Source organism: Perna viridis, chromosome 12 (genome assembly GCF_037379345.1).
Source record: "Perna viridis isolate PV_CMFRI_1.1 ecotype Kerala chromosome 12, ASM3737934v1, whole genome shotgun sequence".
NCBI classification, from domain to species: domain Eukaryota; kingdom Metazoa; phylum Mollusca; class Bivalvia; order Mytilida; family Mytilidae; genus Perna; species Perna viridis.
Genome location: NC_142456.1, coordinates 18,313,493 through 18,334,354, shown reverse-complemented (window position 1 = coordinate 18,334,354; position 20,862 = coordinate 18,313,493). Strand labels below are relative to the sequence as shown.

Below are 20,862 nucleotides of genomic sequence, written 5' to 3'. Positions count from 1 at the left end.
ATCGTGACATGCTGAAATTTGAATTAAAAACTCTTTATATAATTCATGGGGTTTTGCATTTTAAGTAAGAAAAGACTTTAAATTGTCAGCCCGCATTTATTATGTGTTTTGATATTTGAACAAACCTTGTCATCGGAAATTTTATCGTCTTTGATGTCAACATGATAAAAGGCCAGCGATCTGACACTAATACACAGTAAAGAAATTTGTGTATTGCCATGTTTGACTTGAATGACATTGTACTAATGCTAGGCAAAAAAATGTGTATTCCCAGGCTTCAAATTAACAGACTTATTGACTAAATTGCACTTTAAAACTAAAAAAAAATTAGTGAAGACAAATTACTTTAGGCTCTGTAAATCTATGAATATGCGTCATTACCTGTACTTTCCCAAACTATGTTGATTCAGTTATTTTTGGTGCATTTTCCTATTTCATTCCATATCTAATGTATATATGTGGATTGCTATTCTTTTCAGGACTGTTGGGAAGTTGTTTTGTTTTTGTTATTTTTGGGACGTCAATAATTTAGAAAGCAGTCCAAAATAAAAAAACAACTTTCAACTGTTTAAAAATTGTTATTCTTTACTTAATAATAATAATTTATAACAGCACTGGATTCAGTTTTGACATTTGAACTTATGCATTTTATTTTCAGTGGATGCTAGTTCAGCTAGTGAATGTTCTGACGATTCTGACGACAGCGGAGGAAGTCGAGAATCAGGATATTCATGTCGCCACTGTTTCACTACAGGTATGTTTTCTTTCAACCATCTCAGTAGAGTTTCTTATCTTTTTACTGGAAAAGACTGTCAGTATAGTTTCGCTTTTTACCCTTTGACCTTAAAGACACTCTTTCATGGAAACGCAAATCACCTGATCGAAATTCTGTTTCCCGATTTGCCAAATACTGATATCTTAGTGGCGTTTGAAAAACTGCATCGGAACTTAAAATTGCATGTCATGTGTTATTTCCTGAATGCAATGTAGAAAATTATACACTTCTGAAGGGAGCGTTTATGGTTGTATTATCAACTTGGTTTTGTATACTTATGGGAAGAAAAAGCATCAATATCTGGTTTGTACCTGCATTTTCAGGAGCTGGAAAACAGCATGATGGCAGCTTTATTTGTGTATACTTGCGTATGTGCGATTGAGCGCCAAACCAGTCTAGGAAAATATTTGCTAGTTTCGATGATTAAATACAAATCGAATCATAGTTTTTCCAAGATAGGGTTGGCCTTATAGTCTGCAGTATGGCTCTTGGGTGTTTACAAAAATTATGTCATCAATATTACCCATAATTCTTAAAAATTGTGAAACGAAAACAAACCAAAACGAAACGAAAATAATCGATAAAAGAAAGAATTGAAACGAAACAATTCGATAAAATGAATCAAATCATAAATAAAAACATAATTAAACTATACTAAATGAAACAGAATGCAGCGAAACTAAATACAATTAAAAAAATCTTTTAAGACGTTTCGCAAATTTTAAGAACCATTATGTTAACCAATGCCGGACAATTCGACCCAAAGACATTTCGCACCACGGAAACCAATAATTCTTTATGAATGCCGGACATTTCGGCCAATAGACATATCAGACCATGACAATTAGTATAATGCTTTAGGGCAAATATATATCACTACAAAATTTACCATACTTGAAGGTATAGCATATCAAATAACAGCTGACAAAAAATTAGTTTTTATTAATGTTTCTTCGGGAGGGATAAAAGGTTTCACCTTCATCGTATTAAGTTAATTGAACAAATTTTACTGCATCTTTTTTTAAAGATAGTACTTGTTTTTATTGTTTCACATATAAACTGGGAACTACCTCTGTTATCAGCAATTACCTTTTATCGATACAGCATGGATCAGTTCAGGGACTATTTTACAACATTATTTGCCAATTCAAGCGGCACATCGTCAATTATAAGGGTTTTAAAGTTTGAGAGGAGCAAGGCTAAAATTTCCATGTAAGAAAATGGTAAATCCCAGAGGTTGGTTTAGATACTTGTAAACCATGGCACTGTCTGGGCAAAGTGGCATCAGAATGTGTGACAAAGTTCCGAGATCTACTGTCTTGTTCACAGTCCCCTTATCCCCTCTGAGTTGGGGTATTAACATTGAAGAGTTCTTTTTGCTGTAGATCTAACTGAAGCCAACAGAAACTGAATGATACCTTACTAAATGTCAATTTCCATCACAACAAGATGAGAAAATTTGCCATGCAAAAAAAAAAAATCCTATTTATGCTGAATATTTAGACAAGCCATAGCTACAGCTCTTCTTTTCATCCTAAATAATTGGTTTTTTGTTGAAGTATGCCATGCATGGGAAGTTCATTACACGCCTGGAATCAGCCAATTGAAGTCTGTTACACATAGTAAAAGGCGAACAGCTCTTTATCATAGGCTTTTATTTGTTGATGATGAAGAGTTGGAGTCTTATTACTGTTTCTACAGTGGAACATTTATTACCAAAACCTTTTTCTACTCAAAACATGAAAACCTTATTCCCAAGTTATCAGGCCCTTAAATGGCCATTGATAGACTATCCCCCTCTGATAGTAGTTCTCCATATAGATAAATTCAAGCATGCCCAAAAACAAGTCCCAGTATTTAGAAGTATTTTGATGTCTCTGGGCATTAATAGAATTTTATACTTGCAGTCTTTTTAATTGTTAAAAAAAACCTGGATTTTGATCAAAGCATACTTATATTTTTGCCTATAGGCCAATTAAAACAGTATATTAGTTCTGATATTCTTTCTTGGTCCCTTTTGACCTTTTTGACCTCATAACCTGTTTTTTGTGCCATATCAAAATTGAAACAATAAGTACCTACCTCATTGTTTTAGCTGGTCATAAACTATATAAAATATACCATTGTCACTTTAAATGGGCAATAAACATTATAAGTGGCTCATTTTCTCAATGGTTTTCATAAAAAAAATGGTCTGATAACCAAGAAATTAACTTGGAATGGCCTTAAGTGTCAGTTCTGTTTGATTTATGCTGATTTTACTGTACTTATGTGATGTCATTGCCTTTGAAGAAATGTGTTTATACTGACGTTAATGAGAAAGGAATTCATCCTGAAAGTCTAGAAAGTATTCATCAAATATTTTTTGTTGATGTTTAGGTTATGATGCTTTTAATTGCTTTGTTTTTGTTGGTGGAAATGGTTTCTTGTACAAGGAGTTTTCATTTAACTATGAAAAATAGCCAGTTTTACTATACAATTTCAAGAGTCTACAAAAATATGTTTCCTACACTGAGTCTTTCTCCACTATGTCACAACCCAAAATAAAATGTGGGTAAAATTATTTTAATTCTTTTCTCTAATAATACATAATTAACTCACAGAATTATTTAATGTATTGTTGTATGTTTGCAAAAGAATATAGTTTAAGACATATTTTCCAATGGTTACTCCACTGTTAGGTGGAGAAACTGTGACTCCATTCAACTCCACTTCCACCTTTACTGTGTAGAGAGAAGAAATTAAAATTCATCTTGACAGAAGTGTATTTACCTGTAGTCTTGGTGCACTTGACATACAGCATGTTATTCTAATGTGCAAAAGTTCTTGAATGAAAATCAATTTCTGACCCTCGTTATATAGCATTCTGCACTATCATATAAACCTTCCATTCTTCTCACTCAACACTTGCTTTTTCCGTAAGATGTACAAAACCCGCCCTCACCCTTTGAAGAGCCCATTTATCACTCTATGACTTGAGATTTTCACCGCATTATCAACCTGAATAAAAGCCGACATTTACCGATCTAACAGCGTTATTATTCTGATAATCCTTTACAGCATTTTTTTTTTGTCTGCTTTACAGAAGAATTACAGAGGGAGATTTCCGTTAAGGGTCGTTTGATGAGCTTATTCTTTATATTTATGGGTTGACTTTATGTTGAGATGAAATTAGGTTTTATTAGAATTACACCTGGCCCATCATAAAGTCGTTAGTTATATAGTTTCCATGAGGTGCAGTACAGGTATGAATTGTAACATTTCTCAGGTGAAATAAATTAGCTACCTGTACTAAGAAATTCACTTTAGATTTATGAAAAAGGAGTATTTATGCACTTTAAAACACCTATGATTCCTGCTGGCATTCCATAATTTTGTTAAATTTTATACCCAAAAATAAAAATACTCTGTCATTACTTTCCTTTTGGAGTTTTTTAAGATTTATGTAGGGTACAGTTTTACAAATGCATTTTGAAAGTTAGTTTTGGTTTCAGAGATAATAAGTAAGGATCTTAGTTTGAAAATGTAGAGTTAGATGAAAAGAGTTGCAGGTGTCAGTCTAGGTCCATCTCCAAATCTGTTAAACTCAGTCATTGTCTTACCTTAGTATGTGGTTTATAGGACCCTGCATAACCTCAGTTAACTAACTAAGGGTGTTTTTAACATCCTTGACTACCCTGTCGGGTCTCGCACGGATGGTCCTCAGTTAATACAGTTCGGGCATATATGTACTTGTTTTTAAAAGATTCCTGCTGTTATAATATTTTTATCAATAACACCAGGTGTAAAATTTATTGATTTTCCAAGGTTTGTTGATTTTTTACTGTGAAAACAAATATTTGGGGAGGGGTATAAAGAAATTGCATTGTTCATTGAGCTGTTACTCCCTTAAAATGGTTATTTGACATTAATGGAGTTTTATAAAAAAGGTTGGGCATCATATGTTGATGTGCATGAAGGAAGATAATTGTCGATTGCTTCAAAACTAAGGAGATAATTGTTTTCAAAATGTAGGGGTCAATTGCATCAAAACTAAGGAGTTAATTGTTTCAAAGCTCATAAACCCTACTCCTCTAATGCTGTTTAGTGGATTTGAAACCAACTCTGTTATTTCACTAGCAGGTCTAGATGTATTGGTTTGTCTTGATTTTTAATTTTGCTTATTTAATGAGGTACAGTCCTTGAACCGATCCCTGCAACAATTTGACAGATCTATGATCGTTGACTGATTGATCGCTGACAGATGAATGACCGATGACCGGTGACTGATCTAATCACAGTTTTGTTATGTAAAATGATGTAAGATGTGTTTGAAGTCAAAATAAATGTGAAACAAAAGTATAAATTGATGTTTGAATCTATTACATTATGTAAATATGTGTAAAATTGACAAAGAAAACAATGAAAACCGTAAAATACAATGACGGCTCTGTTGTCACGTGATGCGATCACCGATTTAATGGATGGGTTTGATGGATGGATGACTGATCGGAAACTGATCGGTGATCGATGACTGATCACAATTTTTGTTGCACAGATCGGTTCAGGTACTGTAGACCTAGAGTAAGGGACATAACTCTTGAAATCAGTGATATGTTTGTATCATATTCAATTTCACAGAAGCCTTTCAAGCTTTTCTCTGAAGCAGAAAGAAATCAGTCTAAGTCACTTCGATGTTTACATGACATTGATGTAAAATAATGAATACAAACATTGCAATGATTTCTAAGAGTTGTGTCCCTTACCCTATGTTTACCTCCTTAAAAAGTTCTGAAAAAGGATCGGAAAGACTGCTTGCCTTTTTCACTTTTCTTGTAATTAAAGTTGAGTTGGACACAACTGATGTATTTTTTTCTTTTATTTTTAGTTTCCAAAAACTGGCACCATGCAGGTAAAGATAAAGGCTTACGATGTACAGACTGTCGTCTCCATTTCAAAAGATACGGGGAGGAGCGACCCCTAGACAGTCCAAAGGAAGATCCATCGTTCTTATTCAAGCCAGTCAAAGAAGAGGAACCTTTGAGTGGCAAGCAAAACATGAGAACAAGACAAACAAGGGAAAATTCAGTAAGTAAATCATTCTTACATTAGAGTAAGTTGATTCCTGAAATTCCCAGCATTAATTTTTTGGGGACAGACACCAAATCAACATTGTTTTATTACATCAGATCAGAGTGACAAGGGCTCACAACTCCTTATAAACATACACTATAATTAGAAGTGTCTAAAGTACCAGTCCATATAAAATTCAGACACTGCCAATGGTAAAGTGATTCATGGTGTAGAAAAACCCACCAAACAAACGATTCTTTTTCAGACTATACATGATATATTTCATATAACAATAATCATTTCTGTATTTAGATCTGCACTTTTTGGAAAATCATAAAATTATCTACCACTAAAATCAACCAAATGAAATCAAATCAAGAACAATAACTCTTGCAAAGTGCCAGTTTCATGTACAATCTAAATTTATTTTTATCTCAGAAGCGCAACAACCAAATGAAAAACTAAGACTGGTTATGTGATCAGTAATTGTTTCTGAACAAGAAATAAAACTGAATTCAGTGGGTTTTTGACATGTATGAATCACCTCCTGTCTGATTTTTATAAAGACTGATACTTAATTGTAAGTAAGAATCAGGCAAAATGAGAAAAAAAATCAGAAATATGCATTTCAAAACCCCATTGATCTGACAAATAATTTGACTGAAAGATTCTTTCTCTATTTGAAAAGATCATTATTTGATCTCTGCATCATTGCTCATAAATTTTTCAATAGAATGTTAGAAAAATGAGGTTTTTCACAGAGTTATCTGTCCTGTAAAAGTTCATTTACAGTGCATGTCAATGAAATTATATCTAAATACACCAAAATGATATGGAAAATCTTGATTTTTTCCCCTTGATTCTGAAGGTACAAATAGTCAAACTATTAAAATGATGGATATTTTCATACCATGTCTCACACACTGCCTGATTCTTATCAAACCTGACACTTAATTGTATGGTTATGAATTTCTGTTCAAGTTATGAATGAACTGATTAGTCAATCTTTTCATTAAAAAATATCATTAGAAAACTAATGATATAAAGTACAGACATACAGTTGGGTATACATGAGGATCACAATGTGTCCCCTTGTATTGAGCAAGGGACTTCAGGGTATATAAAAACATAGAAACCCATTGCCTAATATCAAAACAAAATGAATAAAGATTTTAATCTAAACTTTTGGTTTGGTATCACACACCTTAAATTTTGGTAGTAAATTTGTTCATTATGATCACCTTAGAATTTTTTGTAGCCCACGCCATGGGCAAGTACCACCCCCCAAGTTTTAAACCCTGATTAACTTGTGTCCCAGTGTTTGTATAAGATAAAGCGGTATGATCATTGAAAACATCACTCAAAAAATTAAGGCTTAAAGAAATGAAATCACTTAGAAAGAATATTGGAGATAACAATACTTAAGACATGGGCCTGTTTGATTATTTTTGGCCAGGTTTTAACTTTTTCTTTGTACAGATGTAAACAAACATGCTTTTTCCTAACAATTGTAAAATTCTTATTTCCAGACAAAGAAGAAAAAGAAAGATAGAAGTAATAGCAATAGTAGTCCAGATCTTACAGACCAGAAAAGTTCTCGGCCTCAATCACCGAGTGAACATAGTACCACTAGTAACAGTAGTGTTGATTCAAATAAAGTTAAAAAGGTCAGATATACTGTCATAGTACTTTCATGGGTAAAGATTTTTATGGTTAAGGGGAATATGATTAGTTGGTAGGTTCTTGAATTTGTGGATTTTACAACTATGTCTTATAAACAATTGGGAAAATTTCCTTTTCATTGGGCACCAAATTTTGTGGTTTACCAAACCCACGAAAATTGGTATACCACGAACAGTAAAATTTTCACAGTATACTGTTAACTTGTGTAAACTACAGTCAGATCTGTCATAGTAACCATCTGTCTTCAGTAATAATATGTCTTAAGGAGTTAGACCTAGGGTAAGGGGCATGACTCTTGAAATCAGTGATATGCTTGTATCATATTCAATTTCAAAGAAGCATATCAAACCTTCATATGAAACAGAATGAAACCAGTCTTAGTTACTGTAATGCTTACATGACATTGATGTAAAATGCTGAATACAAACATTCCGATGATTTGTAGGAGTTTTGACCCTTACCCTAGGTCTACCTTCTTAAACAACTATGATTCCTATGTAGTACATTATAAGTTAAATTAACCTGTATGTAAAGTGTGACCATAACTTTGCTTTCTCTTGGAAAGCCACTTACACAGGTTTTACTGTTTATAAATGAATGATAAATTTCTGAATGACTGGCTTTTTAAGTTTGAGCAGTTTACTTCTTCTACAGAAATGCAAGAAACATGAAAAAAGTTTATGTTCAGACATTAAGATGGTAGACTATATGCTTATAAAGTCATAAAAATCCCTATATACCAAGTAGACAGATCATTTATAGTGCTTCTTGCATGAATGAAGTTGATTGAATTGCTTATTATGAAATTACTGAATGTAAATCCAGATTTGAATATGACAAAAACTGCAGTATATGTAATATTTGAAGACTTTGTATATTGGGAGCCTTTTTTTATAGAAGACATCAGAGAATAGTCCTGTTAAAGGAAGGAAGAGGCAGCTTAACTCAGATACTGACGATAAAATATCCAAGAAAAAGAAACCTGGGGTATGATAACAGGGTGTTGATGGGAAACCCGGGGTATGATAACAGGGTGTTGATGGGAAACCCGGGGTATGATAACAGGGTGTTGATGGGAAACCTATTGTCTGTCTGTGCTGGACTCACAAGAGTAGTCCACAATGTTTTTTTTTAAAAAAAAAAAAACATCATTTATAGTTGTTTTGTCATTCATCTATCTGAAAACCATTCAAAATTTACACCTTAAACTTTGTTATTGGAACCATAATACTTCTATATTAAGTTCACCCTCTTGATAAAGGAAAAGTAATTTATATTTAGACATGCAACCTTTAAAACATGTTTTCTATTTACAAAGATATGATTGTGCAAAATCGCAATTTAAAATATTCTCAAAATGAGGTTTCTGAATGAGTTTATTTTGTTCATCATCCCATATAATTTATATTTTGTGTATTTCCAGGAGCAGTCAGAGTCAGAATCTGTGTCGGACAGTAGTAGTTTGTCTGGTAATGATGAGGAGAACGGTACGGATGACCTAGAAAATAACCAGGTAAAATTTGAATATTTATAATACTACAATTCCTTTATCTGCATGACATGTTACCATGAACAAGCTATGAAATGAAAAAAATGATGGCATATCTTCACTACTAGATAATGCGCCAAATCAATCAGGAAGACCATTTTCATCTCAATATTTTTAAACTGTTCATTGACAATACATCAGGCCTGGGTTTCATAAAAAGAAAAAAAAAGATCTTAGTTGAGAATTTCCTCAATTTCTGTGTTTTTCCTCGAATCTTTTATTTCAAGTGATCTGATTGGTCGAAATTAGAGTCAAGGAAGGATTTAAGGAAAATCTCAGTTTGAGATGTTTTATGAAACCAGACCCAGAAAGATAATTCTAAAGAGTGTAAAAATTATCTAATCTTTCTTTGCTGTGAGTTTTTAAAGTCATGATACTTAAGCTTTAAAGTTTCATAATTGTACAACATACAATAATGAACTGCTTACATTGAGAGATGCTGCTTTTCCTTTTATAAGTTTGAGATTTCATAAGTATCAGTTTTGTTGTTGGATTCCTTAAAAGTCTCTCAGTGTAACAAGGAATTTTTTCAAAGTAGGCATTAGCTTGGAACTGAACAAATAATGTGTCAGAAAAAGGATTTCTCCTAACGGTAAAAATTATATCGAACAGTAACATTGAAAACAGTCAATAAAATATTTGGTCTGTCTTTTTAATAGGATTTGTTAGTCTTGTTTTTATTTCATTTTCATTATCAGAGTTTCCCTTGTGGAATGGATTGAAATCTGAAGACTGATCCACATTTTATTGTTCAGTTCTGTGATCTCGAAAAGCCACATTTCAATGAATATCTTCTGTTTTTTTTGCTTTTCTAAACACTTTTATAATGTAGAAATAGACATTTGTCATTTTTCATTGATATTTTTACACAAGAAGATGTTTTGCTTTTAAAACTGAACTCAATGCTCTGTAAATGACAAATATCTGTGCATTTGAAGAGTAGATTGAGACCTATTCTCATAAAACCACAGTCAGTTGACAAAAGTTATATACTGTCCCTTACAGTGAAATCTGTAATATTCTGTAGAAACCAGACATAGTCTGATATACCATCATATCAGTATCATTTCTTTTTAATTCCCTGTAAACAAAACATCTACTTTAAGTGTAAGTATTTGTAAGAATCAGGCAAAATGGAAAAAATCAGAAACCTGCATGTCAAAAACCACCGACAATATTATTTCACTCAAGGATGCTTTCTCTATTTGGAACAAATGTTAGAAAAATAAAGTTTTTGACATAGTTATCTGCCCTTGAAATGTTCATTTTCGGTGGATTTTAATGAAATTATAGCTCAATGCACCAACATGATATGGAAAGTTTTGTCTTTTTTCCTAGATACTTATGGTACAAATAGTCAAACTTTTTTTTTTTTTCATACCATGTTTCACCCACTGCCTGATTCTTACACAGACTGACACTTAAAAGAAATTGCTCTGTCTGAAAATGGTTTGGTTAAGACAGGTTTCACTGTATATAACACCTTTTTGTTGGTATATGTAGACTTGTTTTTGTTCACATAAGAATTTTTCAAGAACTTGTGCATTTATGAAGTTCTGTATCTTTAGATCAGATTATAGCTATATATTGTTTCTTGTCTCCAAAATATAATCTTTATTTCTTTAACAACTGCAACACTTATTGTATTGATTGAAAGCAGAATTGATGAATCTCTTGATGCAAAAGTGTTGTTCAGTTTATAAAGAAACTTTGATTTTACTTTGTAAACAGTAATACTACTTATGTTGTTATAGAGTTATATCATAATGATGCAGTTGGGTGCAAATCTATGTTTTTGACAAGCCTTAATTTTGAACAATTTTAAAGATACTTGAAAATATGTTTTCAACTAAAGAGAAGGATCTTACATTCAATTTTGTCAGTTATAATCATATCTTTATAGTGTTCATACTTGCTAAGAAAAACATACTTAGCACATAGACTCACTACATATTTGCTTTCTTCAGTCTCAGAAAGTAAAATTTAACATCAGAATAAATCTTTCTTGACATTATTTAGATCATTACTATTACTGGTGCAAGTTTTTATGCTTTTGATAAGTTGGTCAAGCCACAAATTAAGGATCATTGATTAAGATCCTCTTGTTTAAAACATGAAAAGTCTGATAGCATTAACAATTTTTTTTTTTTTAACAGAAAACCTATAAAATCCCCCGAAAATGAAATTGATATTCACATTTAGAATAACTATAAAAGTATTCCAAATTTTTATCAGATTTGTAGTGATTGCATCATCTCTATTTCTGTCTTTCTGGTTGTGGGTCTGCATGATTGTTATCTTTCTACTTTACAGGACGATCTTAGTTCTTCTTCTCCCAGCACACCTCATTCTGTTGACACTGACGTCAGTAAATCAGCGCCATCTGTTGATGTAGATGTCAAGTCGGAAATTTCATCTAAATCACCACCTCCTAAAACCCACTTCTTGTCACCTCCTGTTAGAGTTACCTCCCCTGAATGTAACATTGCACCACCTCCCGTAATACAACACCTTCCACCACATTGTCCTCCTCCATCTTTGATTCCTTCCACGACAGTGTCGCAACCAGTCAAAAGTCAAGATCTTATCACCCATAATTCACCAGTGCCACATCCAATCTCACAGGTACCACCGCCATTGGTTCCGACATCACTGGCAGCTTCACTAAACAAGTCATCTGAGCAAAAGATCCCAGACCAGTTTCCACGGAGACCCACTACATCACTTCCTCAAGATCAGTCAGCGTTTATTGACAAGAATTTACCAATTACGAAATCATCAAGACTGCCTGAAATTCCTCCGTTGTCTTCATTACAGTCACTAAGCAACAGTCACCTGCCTGGCAGTGATCAATCGTTACAACAAAAATTCCAACGACTTCCTGACAGGTCAGTGTCACCATATCAACAGAAACCATCACAGAGGCCATATTCACCCAGCTTCTACAAAAACTTTCCAAGAAATCAGGATTCATCTTATTCAGCATTGCCAAAACAAATTCAGAGGGATAGGCCATTTTCACCTACACAACAGAAAGTTCCACAAAAACATATAGAGCAGTCATTTTCACAATTCCATGATAAAATTTCACAAAGTGTACCAACATCAATATCAAAATCTTTACCTGATCAGGTGCCACCTCCTTTAAAACCAGTGTCATCAACAGACTCTAGTAGTGCTGAGCGACCTCCACTACTTCTGTCAGATTCTAGTGTTCCAAGGACGAGTCGGCCACCATTATCATTACCTCTCGTCCCTCAGCCTCAATCATCAACCATTGATCTCCAACAGACAATTAAACAGGAACCACATTCCCCACCTGTTTCTCCTAAACAGGAAGTGAAAAAGGATTCTGGTTATTCAGTGCTGGATAGTGCTAAAGATACTGTGATTAAAACTGAACCACGAACAAGTGACTTGTCAAAACAGCTAGAAACTTCAAATATTCTTAATGTCCCTAAAAATTGTGATTCACAAACTGTAGTGAAAATGGAAAGTTCTTCATCAGCTGTTGAGCAGCAGGATGTGGTTAAGACTGAACCTGCAGATATTGAAATTATTGATGAAGGATCTGATTCTGATAGGGAAGGAACGCTAACACCTGGACCAGAACCTATAAAGTGCAACGTGGAGTTACGTAAATCTAATACTGCAATGTAAGTAGTTTTAAAATTAGGAGAATTTATAGTAGGTACTGAAGTATTAAGTCTGTCTTCTTATATGAAGATTTTAAAAAATATAAACAACACAATTGAGAGGTTTTTAAGGTATTGGGGAAAATAAACCTCTGTCACATCTTGCAGTATAATGGAAATCTTCATCTATGGAAGTTCCTAAGAACAGGTTACAGGACATTTATACAATTACATTTACCGGAAAAGGTACAAACACATCTGATTGACACTAAAAGATGAAACATAGGAAAATGTTTTAAAAAGAAAAACCAAAAACATACACTTAAATTACGGAATGTTGATCAATTGAAAGCACCCAAAAGCTAAAATACAGGAAGTTAATTCTTCTGTTTTAGTTTTTACTGGTTACATTCTTTTGTGTTGATCTTTTAAAGTTTATATGGACCTATGTAGTCATTGTTGCCCTCAACCAACACCCTCAGTCAATACTGATTTCCTTAGTCAATAAAAACTCATATCAACCTGTTAGAATCTAAATAAATTGTATTCTGTTGTACAGATTGTTTAGGATTCTCGCCAGGGGAGAAAATAACTCTTGTTCACGCTGTGATATTGCCTTCAAGCCTCCGCCAGACTCTAAATTGGCTCAGAAACGACTACACCCTCCTGCTCCTCCTCCTGTTACCCAGGCCAGCACACCAATCAAGGTTGAGGAAAAGGTAACGGTGGCTGTAAGTGTGATTTGTGTCTGTTCACCTGTAAACAGTACTCAAACACGCTTGGGGTCTTTTTTAAATTGCTTCCTACTTCCTACTTTTTATTGTATGATAAAAATAATAATTACAAACTGATAAGCAATGAAACAAGTACTTTTTATTATAAGAAAAAGATGATTTTTTCGTGATTTATTTTATATGAAGTTTAGTAAAAAAGCAGTTATTTTACCAGTTTCCCATTTTTGGTCATACAATACCCAAGACAGGACAGGTTAAGGTGGGTTCATTTTTATATGTTTGTCTTTTGCACTATTTTGAACTTCTATAGAGAACCAACCATGTTCAATGTTTATTTGTATATTATCTGTTTTTGTTATTTCTAGAAGAAACCTGAGACCCCACCACCTAACTCCACTGCTGATGCACAAATCATAAGCAATGTTGTTGCATCATCACACTACGAGCGTCCACGATCACAGTATGACCCTACCCCCGCATTACGACAGCTTGGAGAGTATGCCAAGCCTCATGCCATGGGAGATCCAACTAGATCTCATCACTATGGTCTACCACCAAGCATGGACCCATTGTTGGCCTACAGGATGTATCCTCCTGGGTCCAGGGAAAGGTGAGTAGTTTACAGAAGTTTAATGTCTCCTATTTTCTGCATCTCTAACAGCAAAAGTAGATCTAATGAGCTTTGAACTTCATCAGTTTGTCAAACTAAGGGGTACATACTTCTTGTAATCTGTAACTTAAGAAGTATTGAACCATTAATATTCAAACTTTGTACAGGGTTCATACACTTATTGAAGATGTGCCTATTGCCTATTTTGGAAATATTTGACAAACATTTGATGGTGATGCAGCTCTAGACATATTGTCAATCTTGTTTATCTGAAGTTATCTGAACTTTATTATACTTTCTGAATGATGGTTGAAAATTTTCTTAGTTTTGACCAAAATAAATACCAAAGCATCAGCAGTGGGATGATTCAATTACATCATAATCACAAAACATGGCCTAAATGTGCACATATGAAACGGACAAATCTGCATAAAATGTTACCAAAAAACTTCTGTCATGGTCACTTTGATTTAGAAATAGTTAACCTTTTACTGGAATCTTTAGAATATGATACAAAAAATCAGTTGTTGTGGAGATTCATTGCTTTCTATTGCTTTTTTTTTTTAAATGACTCTCAGTTTAACATTTTAAATTTAACTTGGCTATTTTACAGGCTAGAGTTAGAGTTGGAGAGAGATAAACGTGAACGAGACGCCAGAGAACGGGAAATCAGGGAGAGAGAGATTAGAGAAATGGAGATGAGAGAGAAATTGAAGGAGATTGAAATGAAACCTCCTGGTATGTATTATAGTCTTACATGCTTTCTATGGTCAAAGGTCAGAATTGAGATTTTAAATTTATACAGATAAACTGTCTTGTGTATATATGAATTTGTTTAAGGAAAATGCCAATACACCAAGTCAGAACATTGATGATTATGGTATCTTGAAAAAGGAGAGTGAAAAAATTGTAAATCTATATACAATGGTACATGTATATTGCTATGTGTGGTAGATTTAGACAAGGTCAAAAGTCAAATTAAGGTCATCTAGAAATTAGGAATAAAAAGTATTTAAAACTACACAAAGAAATCACACTAAAAGCATTTGCGTTACATACTCTTGGTGCAGATTCCATATAGGGATGGCTTTGATCTTGTGCAGATTATGAAATATGTTGACTCCCATATTTACATTTATTCAGAAAAAGCTTTTGCTAAAAATGCCAAAAAGTCCATGTAAACTGGAACAAATTATTGCTATCATAAAAAACATTTGATAGGCAAAAACTATTTAATATGTTGTGCATCCTAATATTTTTATTCTGATTTTAAACAATTAGCATTTTCACTGTAGGTTTGGAAAGGCTACTTCCACCCGGTGCTAACCCTATGGAGCCTCAATGGTTAGAATTCCAGAGGCGATATGGTGCTTACCCTCCTCCCTCAGGCCCCTTGGTACCTCCTGGTACTCCTGGGGCAGGCCCACACCTACCGGGTGTCTATACACCAACTAGTCTAGCAAGTGATCTGATGCAGAGAGAAAGGGAGAGATTAGAAAGACTAGGTATGGTCATTAATATATTGGTATATACAGTACAGCCAAGTGGATTGTACCATATTCACTTGTCAGCTGTGGAATTTCTCTTCTCAGAAAATATATATATATTAATGTTTTTGGTACCATATGGAGACACATTAGCCATATTTGAATACATCTATTATTTAGATAGTAAGGTTTTTAAATAGGGTTATGGAAAATAGAACACCCCACCCCTGTACTATAAGAAGGAAATGGCATATTCAATTGGATTTGGTGTAAGCCTTCTAAAATTAAATAGTAGAAGGATATTTTTTGTCAATTTCACATATTTTACCGAATGGCAGGTTATTTTGGTGGGTGTAAAATTTGGGGATTTTGAAGCAAAAAGATATATGAACAATTTTGGCAAAAATAAGTACTTAAGGCCAGTGTAAATATTTTGCAGAATTTATTTTGACATTTTAAGACAGGCTGCTCAAATATGCCAAAATTAACACCCGACGAAAATAACTCGCTATACAGTTTTAGTAAATAGATGAAGTGAGAACAAGAATCATTGACATACTCAATGTAAAAGGCTAGCTCTGTAGCATTGTATTTGTTCAGCTAAACAAACTCTTGGTGAATGTTGCAAGATAGCATTGTCTGAAATTATGTTGTGTTAGTAAGGTAAATTATTGCATAGTGAATCAAGAACACCTATTTTATGGAGAAAATACTAACCAATTTTGGAAAAGTGAAATATAGATTTGAATGATAAAAAGATGTTTTAAAGTTGGCAGATATTAATAGAAGGACCAGTATGATGAGTCATTACCTTGTAGTAGAAATATTTGTGTTAATGATCTCTTGTTTATTAATATATGTATTGCAGCAGCATGCATAAATGGCCTAAAATTGGCAGCAACAAGAGTTGCAGTATATAGAGAATATTCAATATCTGTACATTCTTGCTTTTGCTTCATGATAATAGTTTTCAGGTTATCATTTGCATCATTTAGGATTTTTAAGGTTAAAGTCTTAAACTTGTGTTGTCCCTGTAGGGTTACCCCCAATTCAAACGGCAGAGATGGCATATGCAAGCACATTGGAACGATTATCCTTGGAAAGAATGCAAGCAGAACGACTTGCATTATCGTCAGACCCTATGGCTCGATTTGGGATGTCAGGATTAGCTGCAGCTGCGGCTCACACACACAATCACGCCCACAACCATACACACCTGCATCTTCATGGGCAAGATAATATGCCACCACAGTCGCCAATCCATCATCCGTTGTTCCCCGCACAACACGGCCATGTTTTGCCCTTGCCTCCAGGTAAGGAGAAGTTGTCATATAAAATCTCTAATTTCTACTCATTTTGTTACAGATATTCTCCAAAATGACCAAATGACGGGCCGAATGATATACCAAATATACTCACAACGGCTCACTAACGAACAAATCTACATGCAAAGGGTCACAAATGAATATATCCTCCGTACAAAGCAAGAACGAATTGATCCAGCGTCCCATTTAGTATATCAATTCTCTCGTAAGTTCTCGGAGAGCGAGACTCTTCTTTTTTTGTTTTTGCTGTTTTGTGATATTTCCTTTTCTTTCTTTTTTAAAGCTGTCTCAGAAATTTTGTAAACAATATATTTTTAATGGCCAACGAAAATGTATTAAAGATGATGATGTTTTATGCTATAAAAAATAACAAAAAAAGTACCCTCAAAATATTTCTATTTGAACTTTTTACTGATAGAAGAAAAAACAGATTTTTCCCTATTTTTTTTTTTTTTTATTCAGAATAATGGTAGCCCATATGTTTGTGTCATTTTTGGAGATTATCATAGCTATTGAACTGAGACAAGCTCTTTTGTAGATTTAGAAACTATGTATCACTCTTTGTTGTTTGTGTGTTTGTTATATTGGTAGTATCTAGGCAACCTATTATTGTTGTTTTTATTACCGTGGAAACACTTGATATGGGAAATGTCAGACATTACCATTATTACACAAAACAGTAACATTTAAACTACGAAGTAACAAATTCTTTGTTTCATTTTCAATTTATTTTTTTACAAAGAAGAGATTTTGGTTACAAAGGACGAAATGAGGAAATCAGTTAGATGATATAACAAAACAATGTTTATAATTTGTGGCGTTGTCAATAATTTGATGAGTTTATTTGCATTCTCAGTTTTGTTCAATTTAGTATGAAATTTTAGGCTTTTATTACTCTATGAGAAATTAAAATGACATCTCAGCTAGAAAAATATTCTTAACTAAAATGAAAAAAAGAAACAAAATCTGAAAGAAAACAGGAAAATGATAATTAAACAACGATTAAAAAAAAAAATTAATTAAAAAAACATAATTATTAATAACCAGAAATTTTATTTTTTTCAAACTAAGATCAATTATATGTATAAATATATTCATAAAAATGACCTCAATCTTTTACAGGAGCAGACCCTCTGGGAGGAGGATTGCCAGTTTCATCCCCTGCTGTATCTGCTGCTGGTCATCTTCCATCCCCATTGGTTCACGGGCTTCCACCACATGGACTGTTACCCAACAGGGAACAAGAACTGCTACAAAATGATCTCTATAGAAGGGCCTATGACCCTGCTTTTGCTCATCAGGTAAAATTTGTTTAAAATTGTTTACAAACTGAAATATTACTGCACATGTATTTTGACTGACATTGCAAGTATGTCTTTTGTCTAAAACTTGGCAGCTATTATCATTGTCTTTTAGAATTTTATGGAAAGATGTTTTAGGGAAAATGTCCATGAGGTATAAATTTGATTTATATTACATAAAGAACAAATATAAAAGAATAATCAAGGGAACCAAGGTTGTAGCGGTAATGAAAAGAATGCAATCCAGGGACAAAGACATGGAAAACAGACATACACAACAAAGAACATGGAGTAACTAAAATCATACAAAAAACGTAACAGATGCAAATGAGCAACTCGGACTCCACTAAAAACTGGGAGCATGGACCAGGTGCACCGGTCATTTAGCAGGACACTAGGTGCACTGGACATTGGTTTAGAAGAAGACACAAAGTAAAAGAGAAAAAATTTTTTTTTTTTTACTGGTTAGCATGGATGATTCAGAATTTCGGAACCCCTGGCATCTTTAAATTGAACTTAACTTAGTTCATGAATAAACAATTATAAATAAATTAGGTGTTAAAACCCTTTTATTTGTTTATTTTAGCTATCTGCACAGGCTGCTCAGCATGAAGCTTTACAGAGGCAAATGGCACTAGAAAGAGAACGCTATGGACCTGGTCCTCTTCCACCTCCACATTGATGGGGGATTATGGACAATTATAAACAGGGACCAAAAATTGCCCTCTTCAATATACACAGAGGAATAGTATATAATGCATAAGACTATGTTATTGTGGGAAATAGTGTAAAACAATGCAGTTACTAGATTTCTCTGATAAAAGGTTGAAGGTTCTGTCTGTTGTATGGCCAATCGAATTCTGTGTATATAGTACTGTGTGCTATAGTGATTGCGCAGAATATTACATTAAAATCATGACAGTGGCATTATTGAAGGAATAGCAAAACAGTTCTGTGCAATCATGACTTAATGAAGCAATTTATTGACATTTTGTGAAATGACACATTTTTCTAATGCTGTATAATCCAGAGGCATGTTCAAAGGGAGATAACTCCAACTCTAGTGAGATTCCAATGCATTTATGACAACATTGTATATATTTTTTTCCACAGAATTCCATTTTTAGACAGTATTAGTTTATTTATAGAAACAATGGTTGTATATGGTTATTATCTATATATATATATAACTGAAGAATTGTCTTCATGTTGTACATTATCTTAGAGTAGATGCATAAATATTAAGGAAATCCATTTACAACTTTATGAAGATATACATTGACTTCAGTATTGATGAAGGAAAGCTCACTTTATTTTTAATCTAGTAAACAAGTTATGTAAAATAGATATTCCACAAGTATGACTACTTTTATTTATTAAGAAATTTCAAATACTTAGATAAAGTGAATAAGGTATATAGCAAAACCTTTAAGTCAATGCCTAACTTTGTAGAGTTGTATGTTCCCTCCCCCTTTTTAGGAACCTTCCTGTCCATCATAGGTTTTTTTTATTTATCAATTAATTAGGCAATCATTGTTTTGTGACACATTTGTAAATAAATATTACACTATAACTCTCTCCATGTCTTGGGTTCCTTCTAACCGATCAAGACTTAGAAGAGATAATTTCACATAAATGTTTCTTATTCATGACTTGTTACTTGAAATTGAATAGAAAATAAAGAAATATTCAGCTGCCATAGTAAATTATTTGTGTTTTTAAAACCTTAAAGGCTTAAGACATGTCCACTATAATTTGGAAGCAATATAAGTGAAGTATATTCAAAAGACAATAAAATGTAGAGTCTTAAATAGCAAATAGGACCTTATCAATGTTCCTACCTGAATCAAATAGGACCTTATCAATGTTCCTACCTGAATCAAATAGGACCTTGTCAATGTTCCTACCTGAAACAAATAGGACCTTGTCAATGTTCCTACCTAAATCAAGTCTTAAATAGCAAATAGGACCTTGTCAATGTCCCTACCTGAATCAAGTCTCTCTTTGTTCAAATGGATTGCTCTCCCCCTGTTTTTACAGAAATTTTTGCTGAAGTATTTAATTGGGGTAGGATTATGTTTTGTATTATTTTTTATTTTTAAATTTTAAATCAAAATGAAATTTCATGGCATGTCCTTGTGGAAAGGGAAATTACTGCTATTTTTTTTGCTGCTATCTATGTGAGTTTCTTTGTAGCAGGGTAGAATCTCTGTAGTTTATTGATCTCTTTGTGTGGATAATTATAGTGCTGATGTAATATTTGTTTAAAAAAGAAAAAGTGTTTGTACACAAAGTTGTTGTTCAATAGGTCAGCTTATTTATAGCTACCAGCAATTTTTCAGTAAGCCCCCCCCCACTCCCAAGTGATTTTCAATATCTGGTTACATGTACTTTTTATTCTTATTGGGGTTTCCCATTCTGTGACAGTGGTTTTCCCATTCTGTGACAGCAGTTTCCCATCCTGTGACAGTGGTTTGCCCATTATGTAAAAAGCAGCTTTCAGTTTGACTAAATTTGAAGTTGAGAAATATTTTCATTATTGAATTAAATTTTGCAACTGTGTGTACATTCACTCACTCATCCTTTTTTTTCACATTTGGACAGATATCTTGTCCAGAGTTGTCATTGTGTGCTTGTCAATTATATTTAATCTTCACCAAAAAATGTCATATTCTGACAAAATATCAGAATTAAAAAATTTAAAACATTTA

The 20,862-nt window shown here is 33.3% G+C and overlaps 1 protein-coding gene across 7 annotated transcripts in view; it reads left to right on the top strand.

Annotated features, from left to right (window-relative positions):
- LOC148601542 (uncharacterized) overlaps positions 1–20,862 on the top strand; it is a 137,142-nt gene extending 116,280 nt beyond the window's left edge. For 3 of the 7 annotated variants that reach the window (XM_088555499.1, XM_088555505.1, XM_088555504.1), the window contains 13 exons: positions 659–754; positions 5,643–5,842; positions 7,357–7,494; positions 8,408–8,497; positions 8,934–9,023; positions 11,373–12,715; positions 13,254–13,425; positions 13,794–14,038; positions 14,652–14,776; positions 15,334–15,543; positions 16,563–16,838; positions 17,973–18,151; positions 18,738–20,862. In XM_088555499.1, coding sequence (XP_088411625.1) covers positions 659–754; positions 5,643–5,842; positions 7,357–7,494; positions 8,408–8,497; positions 8,934–9,023; positions 11,373–12,715; positions 13,254–13,425; positions 13,794–14,038; positions 14,652–14,776; positions 15,334–15,543; positions 16,563–16,838; positions 17,973–18,151; positions 18,738–18,833 — 3,260 coding nt within the window. In that variant the 3' untranslated portion in view covers positions 18,834–20,862. Of the gene's footprint in view, positions 1–658; positions 755–5,642; positions 5,843–7,356; positions 7,495–8,407; positions 8,498–8,933; positions 9,024–11,372; positions 12,716–13,253; positions 13,426–13,793; positions 14,039–14,651; positions 14,777–15,333; positions 15,544–16,562; positions 16,839–16,890; positions 17,056–17,972; positions 18,152–18,737 lie in introns of all 7 variants that reach the window. The other 4 variants (XM_088555503.1, XM_088555502.1, XM_088555500.1 and 1 more) reach the window with 4 other exon arrangements.